Source organism: Aspergillus campestris (assembly GCF_002847485.1).
Source record: "Aspergillus campestris IBT 28561 chromosome Unknown P168scaffold_2, whole genome shotgun sequence".
NCBI lineage: Eukaryota > Fungi > Ascomycota > Eurotiomycetes > Eurotiales > Aspergillaceae > Aspergillus > Aspergillus campestris.
The window spans coordinates 931,182-951,729 of NW_020194337.1; the positions used below are offsets into that span (position 1 = coordinate 931,182).

General features: G+C 51.0%; 5 protein-coding genes across 5 annotated transcripts; 2 read left to right on the top strand and 3 right to left on the bottom strand.

Moving 5' to 3' along the window:
- Nucleotides 1-531: 531 nt before the first annotated feature.
- On the bottom strand, nucleotides 532-2,950 carry optB (small oligopeptide transporter, OPT family; the record flags this gene model as incomplete). Its single annotated transcript, XM_024835763.1, has 2 exons — nucleotides 532-1,196; nucleotides 1,264-2,950. 2 exons carry the CDS (start codon nucleotides 2,948-2,950, stop codon nucleotides 532-534), a joined length of 2,352 nt encoding a protein of 783 aa, XP_024695810.1.
- Nucleotides 2,951-5,097: 2,147 nt separating this feature from the next.
- P168DRAFT_90984 (fungal specific transcription factor domain-containing protein) lies at nucleotides 5,098-7,470 on the bottom strand. Its single transcript, XM_024842211.1, has 5 exons — nucleotides 6,948-7,470; nucleotides 6,455-6,895; nucleotides 6,143-6,402; nucleotides 5,556-6,089; nucleotides 5,098-5,492 (listed from the first exon to the last, which is right to left on the bottom strand). The coding sequence occupies exons 1-5, from the start codon at nucleotides 7,304-7,306 to the stop codon at nucleotides 5,302-5,304; spliced, it is 1,785 nt and encodes a 594-aa protein (XP_024695811.1). The 5' UTR covers nucleotides 7,307-7,470; the 3' UTR covers nucleotides 5,098-5,301.
- Nucleotides 7,471-8,441: 971 nt separating this feature from the next.
- Nucleotides 8,442-9,710, bottom strand: P168DRAFT_279202 (cell wall mannoprotein 1 family protein; the record flags this gene model as incomplete). Its single annotated transcript, XM_024835764.1, has 1 exon — nucleotides 8,442-9,710. The coding sequence occupies one exon, from the start codon at nucleotides 9,708-9,710 to the stop codon at nucleotides 8,442-8,444; it is 1,269 nt and encodes a 422-aa protein (XP_024695812.1).
- Nucleotides 9,711-14,440: 4,730 nt separating this feature from the next.
- On the top strand, nucleotides 14,441-15,155 carry P168DRAFT_287704 (GFA family protein). The gene is made up of 3 exons (XM_024836634.1): nucleotides 14,441-14,618; nucleotides 14,705-14,913; nucleotides 14,977-15,155. The coding sequence occupies exons 1-3, from the start codon at nucleotides 14,498-14,500 to the stop codon at nucleotides 15,055-15,057; spliced, it is 411 nt and encodes a 136-aa protein (XP_024695813.1). The 5' UTR covers nucleotides 14,441-14,497; the 3' UTR covers nucleotides 15,058-15,155.
- A 381-nt stretch (nucleotides 15,156-15,536) lies between these two features.
- On the top strand, nucleotides 15,537-20,302 carry P168DRAFT_295165 (putative citrate synthase; the record flags this gene model as incomplete). The annotated part of the gene is made up of 12 exons (XM_024838017.1): nucleotides 15,537-15,748; nucleotides 15,793-15,990; nucleotides 16,040-16,789; nucleotides 16,837-16,919; nucleotides 16,973-17,045; nucleotide 17,154; nucleotides 17,221-17,454; nucleotides 17,561-17,871; nucleotides 18,121-18,538; nucleotides 18,624-18,938; nucleotides 19,480-19,574; nucleotides 19,639-20,302. The coding sequence occupies 12 exons, from the start codon at nucleotides 15,537-15,539 to the stop codon at nucleotides 20,300-20,302; spliced, it is 3,354 nt and encodes a 1,117-aa protein (XP_024695814.1).
- Between the last annotated feature and the right edge of the window lie 246 nt (nucleotides 20,303-20,548).

Genomic DNA, 20,548 nt, shown 5'->3' on the forward strand with positions numbered 1-20,548 from the left:
CTGTGGAAGAAGGGTCAACGGAGTGATCAAGATACTAATAAACCAGATGATTCTTATGACTATGAAAACGCTCGAATAGTTTCGCGAAAAAATAGAAAAAGAAAAAAAAATAGATAAATAAAATATGAAGAGCCCGAGTAAGTATTGATGTGAGAAAACAGGACCGGTTTGGGGTCCACATTAGTTAGTTGATCTAACGATATCTACTCTTTTCTAATTGCTGCTCTACTACTGGCTCCAGCTCTACTACCCCTACCCTAGTAACACCCATATATCTACCACACAAAGAAAACGTTCCGTGCAACAGGTATTAAGTATTCGTGATATGAAGCGGATGCAATACATAACAACCGCCACGTGTGCTGGCTTTCTTCCTTCCTCCATCCACCTATCCATCCATCCATCAATCCATCCTGGACAATAATCCACCTTGATACCATATTTCGAAAAATAAAAGATAAAAAATAAACACCAGCGCCAACAGGCGAGAGAAGTATCAAACACACTAAGATAGATAGATAGATGGATAGATCACCACGTCGCAGGGCCAAATGTCTGCCCACTGGGAATCGGTTCTCGCACGGCGGTGCCGGCCGCGTCCATCGTTTCGGCTGCCATCCGCGTGCCCCACCATGATGGAAAGTCCGTCTGCGTGAGTTGCAGGGCGAGGAAGATCAGGATCGTGCACAGCGCCAGTCCGACGTCGAGTCCGGCGGACACGGTGTAGTTGTACTGCATCCACCACCCGCGCCACTTGTTGCGGATGTACTTGTTGAAGACGAGACCCACGACGCCCCAAGACAGATAGTTCAGCGGCGTAGCGGGGGGAATAAGCCCCGTACCGCCGAAGATGAGCGGCGCGCTGAGGTACCTGATGCGTGTGCGGGGGAACATGCGCGCGCCAAAGTAGATGGCGACGGGGAGGATGGCGCCCACGAGCCAGAACCACATCAGGAAGGAGTAGATCTGACCCGGGGAGAACATGCGCGCGGGGCCGATGACACCCCAGATGACAGAGGCGTTGAAGAAGACCCGACCGTTGGGGCAGTTGAAGTGGTTGGATTGATGTGCCGTGCAGACGTCCTTGATTGCGCCCAGCGCCCAGTTCATGACCCCGATCTGGACTATCGATGACCACAGACAAGCGACCATTTGCGCGGCGAAGGTGACGCGTGGGGGCACTTTCATGTAGTGACCTGTGGGAGTGGACTCATGTTAGTATATAGGAATGTACCGATGGGGAGGGGGAAATGATGGACGAACCGATTTTCATGTCCTGGGAAAAGTACAACCCTTGGTACATGGTCATGTACCCATACGTCTTGAAGAGCATCATCGCCATGGGGCGTCCTGGTTGCATGTACCCGATGATAAACTCGGTGAGCACGTTTAGTCCGATGGCCACGTTGGTCGACGCTTGGACGATCCCGATCGGCACGAACCACACGGCCGCCATGATCAACGAAATGAAAAATGCCCACCATGACAGCCCGGTCGGGTAGCCGATCACGACTCCCAATCCCATACCCATCATGATGAGCGCAATGGCCAGGTACCACCACATGGGGACGGGCTTGAAGCGAGCCATCAGCCGACCGTGCACGTCCTCCTCCTCATGGCCGAATTTTCGGAATCGCGCCCAGATCTCCTTCCCGTGGAACAGTCCGGCGTTGAGGAGCACGGCAATGATACTGGCGAATGACAGACCGTAGGAGAGCATGAAAGTCGTCGACAGGAAGAGCGGCGAATACTCCTTGTACTTGGCCTCATCGAACTTGAAGTCTGGGGTCAGAATCCGCGACACATTGTAAACGTTCCCCGTATTATCATAGCTGCTGGAATCGCTGATGGGGAGATGCTTCGACCAATAGGCGCCACTGTAGTGGAGGCCCGCCGTGGTGATCCAAAAGAAGACGACCAGACCGATCAGCGTGTTGGCGATGGCGTGCCACGGCGCAATGAGCGGACTGAAGTTGAACCCCGAGATCTGGGTCCAGTCGAAGGTGATAGGTAGCACCGACAGCCCCGTCCATCCACCGAAGACTTGGTTAATCACCGCGTTCTGCGGCTTGATCCACGTCACGAAGGCGAAAACACTCAAGAACGGCGCGATGTAACCCGGGAAGAAATACCAGAAGAAAGATCCCAGCATGCAGTACAAGAACATGCGGTACTTTCCAATCGTCCACCCCGAGACCTTGCGCGGATCCGGCTTGGAACGATCATGGAGGGCCGCAAAGAGCGACGTGTTAATCAGAGTACTGGGCCAGATCATCGCCGCGGGAGTCACCAGGAAGCGATGGAAAAACCCGGCGAAGCCAAAGCCCAGCATTTGGGTCGATATGCACATGAAGATCTCGAAGGCCCAGCCGAAGTGTTGGCCGTAGAAGGCTCGCTGGGCGAGGAGGACATCCGTTGCATAGGCAGCGCCACCAGCGAACGTAGCGTTAGCCATAATGACAACCATGGCATGTTCCTTCTTGCTGAACGGGCCCGGGTTCAGGTTGAACTCGAGACCAAACACTTTGAACACCTTGTTCGGCATCACTTTGGCCCACCCCACCCCCACAGGGTAGGAGACAACCTGGGCGACATACGACGGGATGACTATGTAGGGCTGTCGCATGGAGAAGAGCATGTTCAGTGCCGACCCAATAGTCGCAAACAACAGACCGATCACCCAGGCACGAATGGTGTTGCTGTGGCCGCCCTCATCGTAATTTGGCACCGCAGCGCGAACTTCCGGATACGGGGAGTTTTCAAGGAGTTCGCGTGCGACATCCACCCCGCCTGCCTTGCCGTCAGTCTCCAGAACCTCGTCAATCTCTTCGGCGACCTCATCTGGTAGGTTAGGATCCCACTGATGTTGCTCCTTCAGATTTCTGAGGTGGGCCACGGCGTCCTCGGGGGCCGCCTCGTCGACGGTGGTGCCAAGGGCCTTCTCCTTCATTGTTGCATGAATGCCACAGAGGGAAATTGTTTAGAAGTAAAAAGTGAGAAGTGATCCTGCGGTGCTGTTGGACCAGAAGCCAGATCAGCACACAGGCTAACAATCTAGGCGAACGAGGCGTGGAAGAAAGGATAGACCCAGACAAAACCAAGGAAAAAAGGAAAGAGACGAAACACGACGACACAGGGAAGAAAAGACAATATATGTACAAAAAAGGAAGGTGAGCGCAGGCCCTGTCCTCTGTAAGGCAGGGTGCAGTTACTCTGACCGAGTGAAGGAGGGCCGACGGTAACCCGGCGCCCTTATCATCGCAAAGTTTAGTGAACGATGAATAGATTAAGCTAGTCGACACCTACCAGCGCCACTCACTATCGGCCCCATCTTTCATTCCGTGACCATCTGGTTAGGATATATAATGTAACCCCGGAGACTGTGGCACATGGTCCCTCAAGGATGAGAAGCATCGATGGCTTGAGATCAAGCGAATCAGGCGGAGATTTTGGGTGTCTTGGGTAACATCAGGGAACAACTCAAAGCATTCGCCGCAGGCGAGGAGACATACCCCTCCCCCTGGTAACATCCAGTCCCTCGGTTTCTACGCATATTGACTGGTCGGAAAGGCACAGAACAACTGAGTCGGCTGATATTCGCACTGCAGTGGTGGTTGGACAGCATTGAGAACAATTAATGGTGGGCACCGCTCATCCACACCTGCCTTCGACACAGTGGGTATCCCTACATGTATGATGCAGGGGGAAGAGTTGTAAAGGGGTGTTTGGGTCTGCCACTGATAACCCTAGTTTGACCGGCTGGACCAGTCGGGAGACGAGAGGCAGGTGCATGGATGGGGCTTTGCCGTGTATGGCGTTGCTTCATTAGACTTGTCCGGGGTTGAATCCTAAAATTCGCCAGGTGACAAATTAGCACCGTCTGAACGAGCCTTGGTGGCGTAGCCGCTCCCTCGTTTCCTGTCTCGAGAACCATGTCTGCTTCAGGGCTATCTGGGATTGGGGATCAGATCGCTCCGACCATCAATGAACCGAAACACCTAGCAGGAGACGATACTTCATCTGTCAAGGAGGGTTCGGAAGAACTAAGGTTGATACGCGTTGCATGGCACCATTCGCCAGTTCCACCGGTCAAGCTTGTTTCTGATAAGCTAGCGAAGCAAAGATAGCGGCTGGGCTGGGAAGAATCCACTGGACAGTCGAGACTCAAAGTGGCCTGAATGTTCTGGGGCGGTGGGACAAGCGCAACCCACCATCTCCATTAAGTCTGGACCCGTTGAGAGATCATTGGCCAAGACATGTCGGGGCGCTAAACCAAACGCCAAACAGTATGTGGTCTGAAAGCCAGCCGGTGCTTATCTCGGGGGGGGGGAGTTCAAATGTCTTACTGAAACCCGCCCCTAATCCATGTGGCAGACCAACAGACAGCTGAACTTGATAGGACCAAGCGACGCATATCAAGGGTGATACGATGTTCTCCACTCCGCGTGAGAGGCTGCACATCGCCTAAAACCGTTCGGGCATGTGTCGCATCTGGTGGTTCAAAGCGATAGGGGGTGGTCAAATTCAGGATTCCCCCCCTGCCACAATTGATAATAGACCGGTACTGCCCCGAGTCAATCAAAAGTAGTATTTCTGCCGTCAACCTGTGCTACTGCGAATCCTTTCGGAGGAAAAAAAAAACAAGTCTTCTCGCTAGTGGGTTTCTAGGAGGAACATTGCGGGGTCGGGGAGGATCTCGATTCCGCTTGACCCCTGTTGTTTTCTTTCTTTTCTACTTCTTTTTATCGACTGGTCATTTTTGTTTTTATCGATCGGCGATGACCAATGGTATTGACCAACGGAAATTATCAGCCGTAGCAATAAGGTGTACTCTCCTGCCCTGCGTGTATCCGAGCCGTTGGAGTATGAATCACATGGATCATGGAAGGACATTCGATTGCATGACCCCGCAAGGTCGATAACTAGTATTGCAGCAGCATGTGTTGTGAGGAGACCATTTGCTGGTTTGGGCTAGTAATCGGCTGTTATTGGTTTGTCGTCCTTGCACAGTTGCCCAAGAACACGGGGACAGCATAGCCTTTTGTTGCAGTCGTGGAAAATGACTGTGTTTGGAAAGTTTTAAATAGCATTGACAGGCAGAGCAGATGAGGGGAAGACAAACAAGGGTTCACCAGCGCAGTACGATGGAATGTCACCCTGTCAAATCCCCCTACATAATGGCTTGAGATTTCCTAAAGTTTGTGTCTCAGTTCTTGTAGATAGCCAGAGACTCAAAAGGCGCGGCGCTGTCTGATTACCGGGCCAATTGCATAATAAATTGCTAAGAGTTGTTCACGAAGTTCATAAAACCGTCCCGGTCGACGGCAGTGTCAGCCCATAAGGCTCGGTAGGAGCTAGAATGCCATTATCGCATAACGCCCATTCGAAATCCGCAAGAAACTGTTCGTCAAACAGGATTGGCTCCTGTCGCTCGGATAGATTAGGTACCGCACCACCGCTTACACCCGTGGCCTCGTGACTTGTGGGGTTTCCTAAATAAGCATGTTAGCACTGTCAAAGCGTACATATGGACGGTGATTGAGAAAGCATAGTACCATCTTGTCCGGCGCTTTGCGATGGGTGAACGGCTCGGCTCTGGATGTCATACTCGTCTCGCCACCACCACACTGCGTCGACCACGGGGCTTAAAGCAAGACGGCTACGAATCCGAAGCACGGTGTATACTGTTCCATCTGGTCTGCGAAAGGCCTTCTGACTGTTCCAAAGTTGGTTCAAGATATGCACAGTCTTCGCCGAGGTGTCGTTGTTGTCCACTGACATGAGTTTGAGCAGGTTGATCGCAGTGAAATAGCCGGACCTGGCGCGCTCTAGATCTAGGTTCTGTGAAGAAAAGACCTTGATGATGCGGAGAAGAGTGATGGCGGAGAGGAGAAGACCGAAGAAGACCGGCTGGGGCGCATTGGCGAGGCCACCGAGACTCTGGGACAAATGCTCAGTAGCATTTATGACGACACAAGACGTATTCACCAGTCGAGGAAGGCAATTCGTGGTGACGATTGTGTGGTCTTTGAAAAAATGGAATGCTTGCACACTGAGCCGACACACGCTGATATGAAGGCGGTCGTTCGCTGCAGCAATGAGCAATTAGCCCTGTCCTCAATTCCTTTGACAGAAGGATTACCTGAGTCTGTATGGACACCCAAGTCGATTACCTGGTTTTCAAATTCACGCAAAAGGATATCCAAGGCTCTCTCCTGGTGGATCGTCATAGCTCGTACGCCGATTTCCTGTACGGCTCCACTGCATCGAGCAATCACATCCTGGCACTTCATTTGCAGAATCAAAGACGGCTCGATTCTGCGAAAGAGAGATTGGCGTTGGCCAAGATCATGCTCGAAGTCTACCAACGACCGAGGTGCTTGTCCTTTGATCATGCAGGACCTGATTCTGTTAAGCTTGTGAACAACCAGTCTCCCACAGGAACTTAACTTACCGCTGATACGTAATCACACAATGTGCCCAAAGCTCCGATCTTCGAACCATATCGGTTTCGGAAGGGGTAGGAAGCTTGATCTTGGAAAATTCGTGGCTGGACATTGGAATATGCAATCCATGCTGCATAGCAATATGGAGAAGCAACCCGCTCAATATGAACGTCAGATCCGGCCTGGCAGGATCTTTGGGAAAAGGCCAAGTTAACAACAGCAAGAGACCTTGAATGGTTTGCCACGGAATCAATGTTGACCCCACCGAGAGCAATGCCTTGTCAATGATACCAGCCGCAAGAGCCGTGAGCAGTGTCGGATTCTTGGCATAAGTTCTGCACCCAACACCAATGATAGCCCAAAATAAGAATGGTGACTGCGCATAATAGGAGTTCGGCGTCGTTTGCGGATCCAGTATGGGCAGAAAATGGGAATATTGCTGGAAGAATCTTCGATACCCGGTTAGTTGTGCTCAGACGACAAATGCTGGACTTCACAAACAATTCAAAGAGCTCATTGATCTCGCTACCTGACACGTCAATGTTATGGAGAATGCGCGATTCGGTCGGGTCAGGAGTGTAGTCCGCTGGTATGATCTGTCCCACCATCCGTGTCATGGTCGACTCAATGTCGCGATTGCTAGGCGTTCTTTGTCGTTGATCGTAAGACACAGGCGGTACTATATGGGACTGGGGGGTCAGTGGCAGGTCGGTGCCGCTGTTCGGACCATCGACGCCCATCTCCGCTGCCACAGTCAACATTGCAATGGGCGACTGTTGAACGTCTGAGGCGCTCGAGGACCTCAGTATCCGCCGCAGCTCGTTGGTCTCGTGCTGTAGTTCAGACAGCCGCCTACTCATTCCTTTTAATCAAAAACACATCCTTGTTCTGGAGCATAGTAGAAGATAATTTCATACCGACGCTTATGCTCTCTTCGAAATGGGTCTGAGATGACGCAATCTGTCTGCATTTTATGGCATCGGGAACATGGTTGTCCGGGCGTCAGGTAAGCATCGCATTTTGCCTAATTGAGTTATAGAGTTAGCTATGCTGGAATAGCGGACTGCCATCGATTGTAGTCGATTGAACTAGTCACCTTTTGTTGCCTACACTCTGTGCAGGCCTTCTTGGCTCGTTTCGACACGGGGCTGATTGGGTGTGTTATTAGTAGGATGGAACGTTGAACTTCTAGAAGTTAAGAGGAACATACAAGTTGTCTTTTTGATCCATCATGGGGTGTGGAAATGGGGGCTGACGGTGCAAAGGGACACGGTCATTATGTTGATGATGGTCATGATGTTGTCGCAGGTGAGAGGAAGTCAACAACGGCTGGAAGCGTATTCGGAGATAGGCCATAATCTCCGGCGGTCATCCAATCCCCCGACAAAGACCTGTCGTTATAGTAGAAGTATTTTGCCGGGGGGACAGAACAGGTCTAAGGACGAAAATGTCCCGAACAGATGTAGCAGGATGAATTGATGATATACCTACTCAGTGTATGTCTGATCTTGCCGGTCATCCCGGTACCGGGAAGAAAATATGATTGACTTTATTCCCGGTTCCGGGCTGGTTCCAGCATATTATATACTTTACTAGCTTTATACTACTTCAAAGATTCGTCTCTCAAAAGAACACGTATAATTATATCTCCACGGATATATGTAATGGAGATGTTAGGGAAAGTAGGAAGCAACAGTTTTGCGCTGGGACGTGACAAATATCTGAATGAGCGGAAACGCCCCTCGAGTGTCACCGGGTCTCGCTCCTAGTTCACATTAACGGATGTCCCCTTGCCCTTTTTTTTTTCTCTGTTTCTTTTTTTGGTGTTGCATTTCGTTTGTAAGATATATCCGACGTGATGGAAGTCAAAATATGAGTAGCTGAATAGTAACATACTCAAGCAAACCATAGGTTGTCCAAATGAAGAATCGAGCAGTAATGAGCACTAGAAGATCATAAAGATAATTGACCAGAGGTGTTGAATCACTGCACAGCTTAGAAAGCAACTATAATTGCACCAAGAACCATTGCACCGGCGAAAGAGGAATCAACTAGCTGCTTAGTCGCCGCTCCAGTAAACAGGGGAGTATCCGGAGCGGTCGAGGTACTGTCGCTGGACCCCGAGCCTGACTCAGTCCCTGATCCACCCGAGACAGGGCCGTTATTGTCCGTTGACCCTTCAATGGGAGGGTTGGGTGAGCCGGGTGAGCCTCCTGTAGGCTGGGGGCCGGGATGAAGAGTGGTGGGAACTGGTGGCACAGGGGGGTTTGAAGAATCAGTCGGCCCCTCAGGAGTACTGGAGGTTGTAGTCGTGGTTGACGTGCATGTCTCGCATGGTGTAGCGGTAGTTGGGGTTGTGGTGGACGTGCATGTCTTGCAAGGGATAGTGATACTCGTAGAGCTGGAGGAGGTCGTGGTGGAGGAGCACGTCTTGCAAGGCGCAGTGGTTGTGGTAGAGCTGGTAGATGTCGTGGTCGAGGAGCATGTCTTGCAAGGAGTAGTGGTTGTGGTAGAGCTGGTGGAGGTCGTGGTTGAAGAGCACGTCTTGCATGGAGTAGTGGTTCTGGTAGAGCTGGTGGAGGTTGTCGAGGAGCACGTCTTGCAAGGAGTAGTGGTAGTAGTAGTAGCGGTGGTGGAAGTTGTGGTAGTGGTAGTGGTAGTGGTAGTGGTAGTAGTGGTAGTAGTGGTGGTTGTGGTGGTTGTGGTCGCAGTATCTTTATACGCATCAATCCCCTTCTGGATTGCCTTGTTGATACCAGAAGACAGTTCTCGTGCAATGTCAGAGAGGGCTTCCGGAACCTTCGAGGTGATGGTATCTGCAAGATTCTGCGCCGCAGCCAACTGCGACTTTAACTGCGTGAGGACAGCCGCTCCAGACCCAGCAGCGACCACCAGCGGCTTCTTGGCAACGAGGTTCTGCACGGTAGCATCTACCTTGGCGGTCAAATCCTGGATGGTGGAAACAAGACGCAGACTCTCGCTTCCGGTGAGGTCACTGGAAGCGGCAATGGTGGTGGCTCCGGCGCTGATAGTTGAAACCAGGGCATCGGAAGCCGCGTTGATAGCAGAGATGTCACCGCCGCTGTAGGCAGTGATGTCCGCATCGAGAGAATCAACCTTCGTGCTTATTTGTGCAACTACACCTTTGACGGTGGCGAGGTCACGGTCAACCAACGATGGAGACCGGGTGGCCTTGGTAGGCGTCGCAAGGGTGCTTGTGATGGTGCTCAAGGCGACCAACAGCGACGCCAGATGAAACCTCATAGCGGTCTAAAGAGACAATAATGGCTGAGTATAATTCAAATACTAGATCAATATAGAAATAAATCAAAGCTCGACAGCAATAAGAGCAATATGGAAGGATGGTTAAGAACGAGCGTGGATGGCAACGAGTGCAAATGCTGAATAGTCACCGTGGCTGTCCAATATCATCGTTGGATTGAGGTCCAAAGGCCTGTATTTAATCCACCACACCAAGAGGATTTCTCATCTCATGGACTGCGCGATCACGGCCCCGCGCCCTCTCCCATCCTTCCTCGGCCGAACTCCCTCTCATACTTACCTCGTAATCTTCCTTGGGCCGGGCGTCCTTGGCAATTACCGGGACAAAGCCAGCGTGCGGTTTGACAGGTTATCACCAAGTATTGACGAAGATTAAGACAAAAATTTGTATGTATCTGCGTCGGCGTGGCTGCCATGTCTCAGTTTTCCAGCCTGTATATGGTAGATGGCTGGATGTATGATTGTTGTGGCTCGCGCATCTTGAATGTGGTGTCGAGATAGAAAGTCAACTTTGCAATGGTAACAATTAAGCTATCATTTTGGGATAAGTCATGAGGTACTAATGCAGGTTCCATGGCGCAAGGTGAGACATGCTTCTGTTTTAGATCAATTGTCATAGCTGTGGTGATCGGGTTCATACGACCATTGGGTCGGCCTAACCGTCCACGAAGCGTAGGGAGCTAGATTGATGCGAAAGGTCTAGATATCAGAGCTAGCATTTTATGACCAACAGAATTAATAGAACATTGCAGGTCTGAGCGTGAGTGTTGTTGTATCAGCTCAGAGTAATCGCGGGGTAGTGAGACATTCATCTTGATGTCTCCACTATATCGGTAATGGGTAAACTCCGAAGATTGGCTTTACCGTCGACAACAATGTCTTCAATCAACATTGCATGGTAGGATTAGGCCTTAGCTCTGGCCATCCGAGAAGGTAGGGTAAGAATAACCGAAACCACCAATGGTTAGGAGTACACTAGCTTCGCTGCTTGGCATCATTCTTGAACTGGATGTCACTGTCTAAAGCCACCCAGAACGCCTTCCCCCATCACATAATTACCATCTGTCCTGAGAAGCCTAGGCATCAGATTGATTCTTGTTCACCCAACGACCATGTGATTGCCTTGGCCGAGTAAGTAGATGGATGAGCTATCTTATTGTTGCTTCTGGTTAGCATATCGACGCTTCTTCGCTCTCAAACATGAATGATATTCTTGGTAACGTTATTTTCAAGAACCCCCAAGTCACAGGTAGTACTTATGTTTCCGAATATAACGTTGTGAATGCAAGGGCAAGGTACTTGAACTTATAGCGCAACATACCTATAGTAAGTTAGACAAGAAAGCACCATGGTAGTGCATTCTGGGTTTTCTGTATAGTAATATCACATACTGGATGCATATGCGAAGGTCACTCTACTGTTGTAGAGTGTCAGACCCCTTATATGACCCATAATGTCAACTTGACCAACGACAAGTGTCTAGAGAAACCAGTTGAGTCGAGACCTCTAAAACACCAAGGCTATCGAACAACAGTAACACGCATCTCTAAGAGTCAAGTCTAGACCAAAAGTGATGCAAGAGACAGGGATTACCCCAGAGGCGTATAATGTACTGTGGTTAGCTAAAATAAGTGTTGTAGGTTTGCCACAGGCCGAGGCAAAATACGTGGTGGAAACTTCCTCCGAACAGACCAGTGTCGCGATGGTGCCAACGCCAGGTTTTCAGTTTGAGGGGGAAGACAGTCAAACAGAGTATTCTCACTGCCACTGGCATCGTTAACTTGACAGTAGGAATCCAAACTTACACAACCCACAAAACTTTCTTCTGAGTTCGGAGGTTTGACAGATGTGCCCATGATACTAACAACACGATCAAAGAGAACTTTATGAGCGCGAAGACCCTCAATAACAGACACTCGGCCCAGAAACTTGGACATGTAGAATAGGCTTGAATGAGAAACCCAGCCAATTCGCTGAATATAGACACGATGTCTTTTCTATGGGTGGCGCGAGAAGTGATCCAAAGTATTCGCGGAATGTTACACTTGAACAGCAAGATCGTGATATGCTATTTCCGGTGCGCCTTTCGACATCATGTTTCTCGCAGATCATTTTGAATATGCTTGTCTTAGTTGTCATATATCGGGTGAACAGACTAGCCACTGGACATGAATTCACCCGCAAATTGGATAATGCTACCGTGTCATCTGATTGCTGGCGAAACTTTCTTTGTTCCTACAGGTGAGGTTGTACTAGATAATAGTTGTAAGCGCAGCATCACAAGATGGTCTTCTATATGCCCAGTCACACGATCCGAGCAGTATCGGGTGCTGCCGCTTTGGGATGTTCGGCCGGGCCAAGTCACCCATGTACAAGATGTCTTATTGCTTGACTGCTTTACTAAAACTGAAGCTGCTTCACGGATGCCTGGATCCGCCGGGCCTGACGGTTTCTCTCCGCTTGTCGCTACTTTTTTCTCTGTTGGGTAACTGCGGAAGTAGTGGACATCTAGTCTAGACCTTGTTAGCCTTATTGACTGCACCGATTACCTTATCAAGACGATCTATCGTGATTGTGGCGTGTCGCAGGAGGGACACATTTTGCGAGGATTTAAGCGAGGCCTCTAGTGTCTAAATTCATATGATGGAATGGGGTAACATGGCAAGGAAGGAAGTCGCAAAGTCCTGTGACTAGTTGCAATGACGATGGTGTGGAATCGACAAAGTATGGATCATGATGGAAGTTCCATTTCAGGAGGAAGACATAGTCGCCCGAAATTTCAGGATGGAACAGCATGCTTTGGAGCCTGAGGATAGTGATGAAGCAACAGTCACTTGATCTGATTGCTTTCTCTAGTGTTGACATTTCCATCTCCCATGTTCAGTTCTCCATAGATCACACCACACCAACAAAACACACTGATGTGAAATGATCCTTTTTGGCAATCGAAGTTCCAAGATTCTACTGGAATAATTGCCCACAAATTATACAACCTGAAGTATAGACCGTCAAGTGGCCGCGGACATTCTGCGCAAAGATGAAGTCTAACTGGTAGACATACCTTCCCGTTCTTCAACACCCTCGTGAAATGATAGACCCTCGGTGGTTAAGACGTGACCCGTATAGGAAAGCCAGTGTCTTTCTCATGTGCAGCCACAGCTACATAAACGACATTAGATTGCGAGAAATCCTGATATAATGGGAGAGGAGATGAGGTTAAACAGGATGTGTGTTTATAGGTCTAAGTGATGGTTGATCAGAGCCCTACTAGCCGTATGATTTTTTGAATTTTAGTTCCATCTGGCGCATTCTAACCTGCCGATAGACCATACAAAATTCCGCATCTAATGGCTTCTATATGGTTATTGGAGAGAAAAGAAAAGTTCTATGAAGTGTCCAGGCGGCGTGGCGCCAGTCCAACACGACTTTGCACATTCTTTTGGCGAAGGTATCGAGAAGGAGAATTGATCAGAAAAAGATAGGACCAAACCAGATGCGAGCGATCAGCACAGAAAGCATTTCTGCTAGGTCTCCCAATTCGCTCCATTGGTCAAACCCGAGGAAAGGCACACTGCCGCAAGCTGATAAAGACAAGTGCTCTACAGATATCAGGGCACCTAAGAGCGAAAGCGGATTATGGTGGGATTATCTCTGTTCCCAGCACTTCCAAAGTGGTCATCATCGATCGCCTGGTCAATGGGATTCCGATTGGCACCAGAATTCTCTATACTCTGTAGGGATTATGTGTCCAATTGCCAAGGCCCACGGAATCCACCGGTGTCCACATAGAGCGTGGAATTTGCAATGGATGGTGCACTACATCTCACTAAATGATCGCTTCTCAGCTCGGACCATTGGTCTAGTAGAGAATAAGGTGATAGAAGATCTGCAGATCGGCCGTATTTGAGGGTCTCTGCCTATCATTATGCGAGTATCCCATGCCTCACCAAGCCTACAAGCCCCATTACTGCCACTCATGCCCAGTGAATCTAGGCCATGACAAATCCTTGGGGTATTTGGAAATTCATCTGCAGGACAAGGTTTCCGACCGCTCACCGTGACAAATTGGCTTTTCGCTTGGCTAGGCAGGGCAGTGGAGTGTGTTAATCCCAGAAACCACACCAAATGCCCCTCGGGGTCCCTTTCCAAAATTGTGATGGTGAGTTTGATCAGATCGGAATAGTCGAACCAAATAACAATAATCCAAAGAAAGCGAGTAGGAAAAGGGTGGGAAAAAAAATCCAATCACTGACTCGGAAGTCCAGCGGGGGAAGAAGTGGTACGAGAGCCACTGACCCCTTCACCAGCTTGCGTATTCCGACCTGAGCCGAGTGTGTGCGCCTCACTACACCATGAGAGGAACTGACTGCTGTGGGAAGACAAAAGAGCCCATCGCAAATGGTCGCATGTGGGCCCCGATGGATGTCGTCGTGACGCAACGGCGCATCGGAGGGGTTGCCCCTCATTCCTTCCTGCCCCGCTTCGCGACACCATGACAAATTCTCCAATTAGGGTCGAATACGGTGGATTCGTCCGGGCGTTTTACCAGCCATATGGTCGACCAAAGACAGGATGCCTGACACCGCAGGAATTTGGATGGAGGGGCTCGGAGGTGGCCTGGGAGTTATAAATGGGCGGCCCACGGCGATTGTTCTTCCAAAGGTCCTCAATTCGTGAGCACCTTGGTCGCATTCTTTTTGCCATTCCTACCAATCACACTACTTCATTGTCCTTAAGTTGACGCTAGTCTTCATCTCACTGGATCAAACATGCCTTTGTCCGGACACTGTCTCTGTAAAGCTGTCACCTATACGGTTGACGTCGATCAGCCGGCGCTGACAGCGTACGATCACTGCGATGACTGCCAACGCCAGAGTGGCTCTACTTACTGTATGTCCCATCCAATCGCTCGATCGCTGCTTATTGGACGAAATTCTACCGCCGACAGCCGACTGACACAATGCCCTGCCCTACAGCTCTCGTCGCTGTGGTCCCGAAAGATAAGCTGAGCATCAAGGGCCCCATCAAGAGCTGGGCTGGTGTAGGATCTTCAGGAAAGAAGGTCCACCGTGTCTTCTGCTCCGAATGTGGGTCACCTATCGCCCACGATCCGGAGGCTGCCCCGGAGATCATCGCCATCAAAGCCGGTACTTTGGATTCCGAGATCAAGAAGCAGCTGAAGCCGGTATGTCCAATACTACGGTCATAGCGCACCGCTTTGTTTTTGCTAATGATGTCCGGTCATTAGGACACCGAAATCTGGACCGTCAGCAAGCTCCCCTTCTGCCAGGAGCACCTCGCCAAGCCTTTCGACCATATGCCTGAATAAATGGTTGATGTATGGGAGAACTATCATGATTGACTGCTATGATACGACCAGAAACTGGATTAGATGTTTCTGATGATATTAATAATAAATTGGTTTGACCTTGGATACATTCTACGAGTAGTTCTTTGTTTATCGTGGCCTAGGTATTATTTTTGGTGTCTAGTGCTTTTCAGCATGTACGACCAGCATGTACGACCAGCATGCGATATCATTTATTATGCTAGGAAATTTCGAAAGACAATTCTTGGGAACTTTTCGACGGCAAAACAGATGTAGGTATGCCCAATAGTCGTACATTCACTTTCCTACAACACCTGGTTACTCGGGTCGAGTACATTTGAGCAGTGCTGTGCAATGTCACCGTCCGGGTGATTAATTGGTCAGGAGAGATATAAAGACGCTAGACTAAGTTCTAAAGCATTACTATGATCATCTAATCTTTAATTGTTGAAGAGGGTTGGCTGAATGTCCTAATCACAATGTCGTCCGGCACCCTCCATATCGTGGACTCGCGTACCAGTGCAAAATACCAAATTCCCATCAAAAGAAATGCCGTCTCGGCGCTAGATCTCAAGAGGATCCGAGGACCCAAAGACGGAGGGGACAGGGCCAACCATGTCTCTGGTGGACTCCGTGTTCACGATCCAGGACTGCAGAATACGGCCGTTGTTGAGACAGCGATCAGTTTCTCGTATGGCGCGCTCCACGGTCTCCGGGGCTGGCTAACCACCACAGGGACCATGATCGAGGGCTACTGCTCTTTCGAGGATACAGTCTGGAGCAGCTCTGGCACAGCGACTTCGAAGACATGCTCCATCTCCTTGTGTGGGGGACATATCCCACCCGGACAGCCCGCGAAGGCCTCCGTCGCGAATTGGCGCAACATATGCGATCTGTGCCGTCTACGGTGCAGAGGACTGTGGAAAGCTTTCCGTACGGTGAATTGATTTGAGTCTGTTCCTTCGTTTACTAAGGGAGACAGGAAAACTGCCCCTCCATTGGCTCTATTACTGGCAGGCCTCGCTGCCTGTCTCGCTGCCATTCCAGAAACGATCCCCGCATCCACCGACGCAAACCTATACCAGGGAAATCCGGAGAACGTGGACCGGGCCATCATTCGGACGGTGGCACAATACGCCGTGATCTTTGGCCTAGTCAGCAGTCATCGCAAGGGAGTTCCATTTACGCCACCGTCTGCGGACAGGAGCTACTGCGAGAATATATTCACTATGGCCGGGATGGTCGATCCATCCACGTGCCGTCCAAGCCCTATCCACGTCTCCTGCTTCCGACGCTTTGCGATGCTCAACGCCGACCACGGCATGGCACTCTCGGTTTTTTCTGCCCTGGTTACCGCATCCTCCCTGACAGACCCTCTATCGTGTTTAATGACGGCTGTAGCATCCGCCTACGGCCCCCTCCATTTCGGGGCCACTGAGTCTGCCCAGCGCGCTCTCCGTGAGATCAAGTCCCCAGACCAGGTCCCGACGTTTATCGACGAGGTGAAGGAGGGCAAAAGAAAGCTCTTCGGGTACGGGCATCGGTCTTACAAGGGTATCGATCCGCGTGTGCGGCCCATTCAGTCCATCTTGCAGGACCTAGACCCGTCGTCGAACCCGCTGCTAGAAATTGCCGAGCGAATCGAGCGGGTAGCCTCCCAGGATGGGTACTTCCTAACCCGGGGATTGTACCCTAATGCGGACTTCTACGGGAACTTTGTGTTTACCGGGATGTGGGTTGTTCTTCTCGTTGTTACGCTCTTCTGCTGATGGACGACAGGGGCTTTGAGCCTGAAATCATCCCGGCTGCCATGTTGGCACAGCGGATCATGGGCATCATGGCCCATTGGCGGGAGTATATGCGTGAGTTTCTATCAAGCCTTCGGTGAGATATCGGCGCTTTCTGACAATAGTAGTGACACGCGGCAAGTTGTTTCGACCGTTGCATCTCTACACGGGGGATACGGGGGAGAAGGCCCTTCCTCGGTTGTGAATGGCTTGGGCATGGGACATGAGGGACCGGATGTTGCCATATGATGTATCGCATAGGATGGGAGTGCTAAATTAGACCTGTAGCAATGGCCAACCCTTCATAAGCGTGCATTCTGAATAGTAGTGGTCGTCCATCCCCGTGTTGTTTCTGTATAGCCTCAACATCGTATAGACATCCACCATGGCTCCATCCCCAACCACAGAAACCACCCCTCTTCTTCCCCCGTCCAAATCACCCTATTCCACCTTCACGACTGCCCAAAAGCGCCTCATTATCCTCACAGCTGCTCTGGCATCCACCTTCTCGCCCTTCTCCGCCAACATCTACTATCCCGCCCTCAACTCCATCGCCGCCGATCTCCATGTCACTATCTCGCAGGTCAACCTGACCATTACGACGTACATGGTATATCATTATCTTGACCCATTTCCCATGCCCAATCACAGATTATAAAATTTCCACCTAGAAGAATACTTTTTGGAAACATTCCCTGATTTTTGAAAACCAACAGATATGTCAAGCCCTAGCTCCAACGCTAACCGGCTCCCTAGCCGACCAAACCGGCCGGCGCCCAGCATACCTCCTCTGCTTTATCATCTACATTGCCGGCAATATCGCCCTCGCCCTGCAGCACAGCTATATCGCACTACTCATCCTGCGTGCCGTCCAAAGCTGCGGCAGCAGCGGAACCGTCGCCCTAGCATCCGCCGTCGCCGCGGATGTAATCACCTCCGCCGACCGCGGCACATACATGGGCATCGCCTCGCTGGGCAACATCCTAGCGCCGTCGCTCGGTCCCATCCTCGGCGGCCTCCTCAGCCAGTATCTAGGGTGGCAGTCGATCTTCTGGTTTCTCGCCATCGCAGCCACGGCGTTCATCATCCCGTTTACATTGTTCTTCCCTGAGACGTGCAGGGCGATTGTTGGCGACGGGAGTATCATCCCTGACAGATGGTGGAACAGGTCTGTTTTGGTGGCGTGGCGTGCTTCTCGGCAGCGTCCTTCTTCTGGTGGAGAAGGGGGAGAAGAAGAGGTGACAACGGATGGAGTCTCTCCTCCTACAACGACAAGAAGACGACTCTCCCTCCCCAACCCACTCGCGAGTCTCCGTCTCTTGACTCATCTTCCGACGAGCCCTTTGCTTCTCGCCAACGGCCTCGTATTCGCCAGCTACTACGCCGTCACAGCTGGTCTGCCTGCCCAGCTGAAAGACCTCTACGGACTTGATGACATGGCTATCGGACTTAGCTTCATTCCTGCTGGGGTGGGCTCTCTCGCCAGCGCTACGCTCAACGGATTCATCGTCGATTGGAAGTATTGCCGTGCGAAGGCGAGAGCTGATATGGCCCGTTCTAGCACCACTCCAAAGACTGGCAGGAACCATCACCGCAGCAGCACCAGCAATAACCCAAAGACAAAGAGCTTCTCGAATCTCCAAGGAGAATTCGACATCGAGAAAGTCCGATTATCAATCGGCACGCTTATGACTGTATCTTCCTCATCTTTTTATATCTATCCTGAATACAATCCTGACATCAACTCGTACATGAATCGTTAACTATAGCGAAATCTAGGTTCTGGCAGCAACCGCAATCCTCACCTACGCATTCCTCCTCTCCCTCCACCCTCCCCTTCCCATCATCCTCCTCCTTCTTTTTATCATCTCCTTCTTCATAACAGCCGCCTACAACATCATGAACATCCTCCTCGTAGACCTCTACTACTCCACCCCAGCCACCGCCATGGCAGCCAACAATCTCGTGCGCTGCTTCCTCGGCGCCGCCGCCACGGCCCTCGTGCACCCGCTTGTCGTCCGCTGGGGGCACCGCGTCACGTACGCTGCTGTCGCGGGTCTGATTTTTGCTGTTGTTCTTCCACTTTTGGGGGCTGTTTATACATGGGGATTGAGGTGGAGGAGGAGATGGGGTGGGTTGTAGACTACTCTTGTTAGACTATTACTACATTACTACTGTAATTTACTTGATGAGACGTGTCGGAGTCTCCCTGTGCGCTTAGATTCTTCTCTTCGACATTCCGAGGTAGTATACGCAAAAAGCATTTTTTATATTTTCTTTTCTGTGAGAATCGCCCTATGGGATCATTCGATTCCATCTCGTTACAGTCGGATTGACCGATCGTTACACAGATCAGCAGCCTTCCTCTGGAGAACTGTAGTATTTCTTTCTGTCTCCTCCTTTACAGGGGTTGCCGACTGGCTGAACAAAAACTATAAAGATATGCTATAAAGACTGGGCCGTGGTCTGTCTTTGACTTCGCCGAAGTTCACCCGTTGACTTGGATATCAACAAAGAGATCAGAACACTAAACGGAAACAAAATTAGAAAAGTACTTTCCGCCATGCTGGCAAAAAACATAATGAGCTATCTCCTGTATACCCTGCTGTCTTTCACCCTCGTCGCAGCAAACAAGACCCCTGCCCTCCTGCCTCTCCCCTCAGAAGCTATCACCCTCCAGCTTCGATACCCCTCCACGCAATGGGTGACCCCCGGCGATACGCTCTTGATGTCAAGTATGTATCAATCACCCTAATCTATGATCCATGCTCTCCTGGTCGTACCGCTGACCCAGCCCAGAAACCCACCCCCTACCTATAATTAGCACGCACGGCCTGGACCCCGAGTCCAAATACCTGCTGCTCTTCGTAGACCTTGACGTCATCTATGGCTCGCTCTCCACCGTTGTACTGCACTGGTACCAGCCCGGAATGGAAGCATCCCCGATCGCGGAGCCCGGCCCGGATCGATATCGTGCTCCGGGAACTGTGCTCCAACCACCACCACCGCATCGTGGTGTGCTCGTGAACAGGACGTCGGGTGCTGAATATATTGCCCCCCAGCCGCCACAGGGCCAGAACCATCATCGATACGTGTATCTGCTCTTCCGGCAGCCCACGGCGTACACTTTACCTGGGTGTTTCGCGCATATCTTCCCGCCTACCCTCGAGGCAAGGGTGGGGTTCGATGTGCGCCAGTTTGTCGACGTGGCGGGCCTGGACGCACCCGTGGCGGCGAGCTATTTCTTCGTCGAGAGGGACGAGCCCGTGTCCGGGACGCCCACGGTGACGGTGACGGCAACGACGACGGGAACCCGGTCTCCTCCTCTGACGAGTCCAACGACAACGTGGCTGAGACCCGCCCCATGTGAGACTGCTACCTCCGCCCGTTCATTGGAGAGGATGACAGAGGAACGGTTGGGGCCCGTGGTTGGGTGTCATGTTGCACGGGCGATGTGATGGGGTTCTAGGTCCCTGCAGGGACTAGGACCTGGAACTCATCCCCGTAGGGAGGCAGCCTGCTGCATTGGTCGAGACTCGGTTCTTTTCTTTTACTTAGACGTAATAGTGAATTATTAGTTCCCTGTCTTTGTCCTCGGATTGGATGGCCGTAGATGTAGATCATATAACGGCTAACGTAAAAACATACCAGGATCATCTCTGTTACTATTTTCGTCCGTTCATCTCCGTGAACTCTGCTGTCGC

Coding starts and splice junctions, on each gene's coding strand:
- P168DRAFT_90984 (XM_024842211.1), bottom strand. CDS start 7,306: ATGAGTAGGCGGCTGTCTGAACTACAGCACGAGACCAACGAGCTGCGG. Junction 6,896..6,947: donor ATCAATGAGCTCTTTGAATT/GTTTGTGAAGTC, acceptor CGGGTATCGAAG/ATTCTTCCAGCAATATTCCC. Junction 5,493..5,555: donor GCAAAGCGCCGGACAAGATG/GTACTATGCTTT, acceptor ATGCTTATTTAG/GAAACCCCACAAGTCACGAG.
- P168DRAFT_287704 (XM_024836634.1), top strand. CDS start 14,498: ATGCCTTTGTCCGGACACTGTCTCTGTAAAGCTGTCACCTATACGGTT. Junction 14,619..14,704: donor CCAGAGTGGCTCTACTTACT/GTATGTCCCATC, acceptor CCTGCCCTACAG/CTCTCGTCGCTGTGGTCCCG. Junction 14,914..14,976: donor TCAAGAAGCAGCTGAAGCCG/GTATGTCCAATA, acceptor TCCGGTCATTAG/GACACCGAAATCTGGACCGT.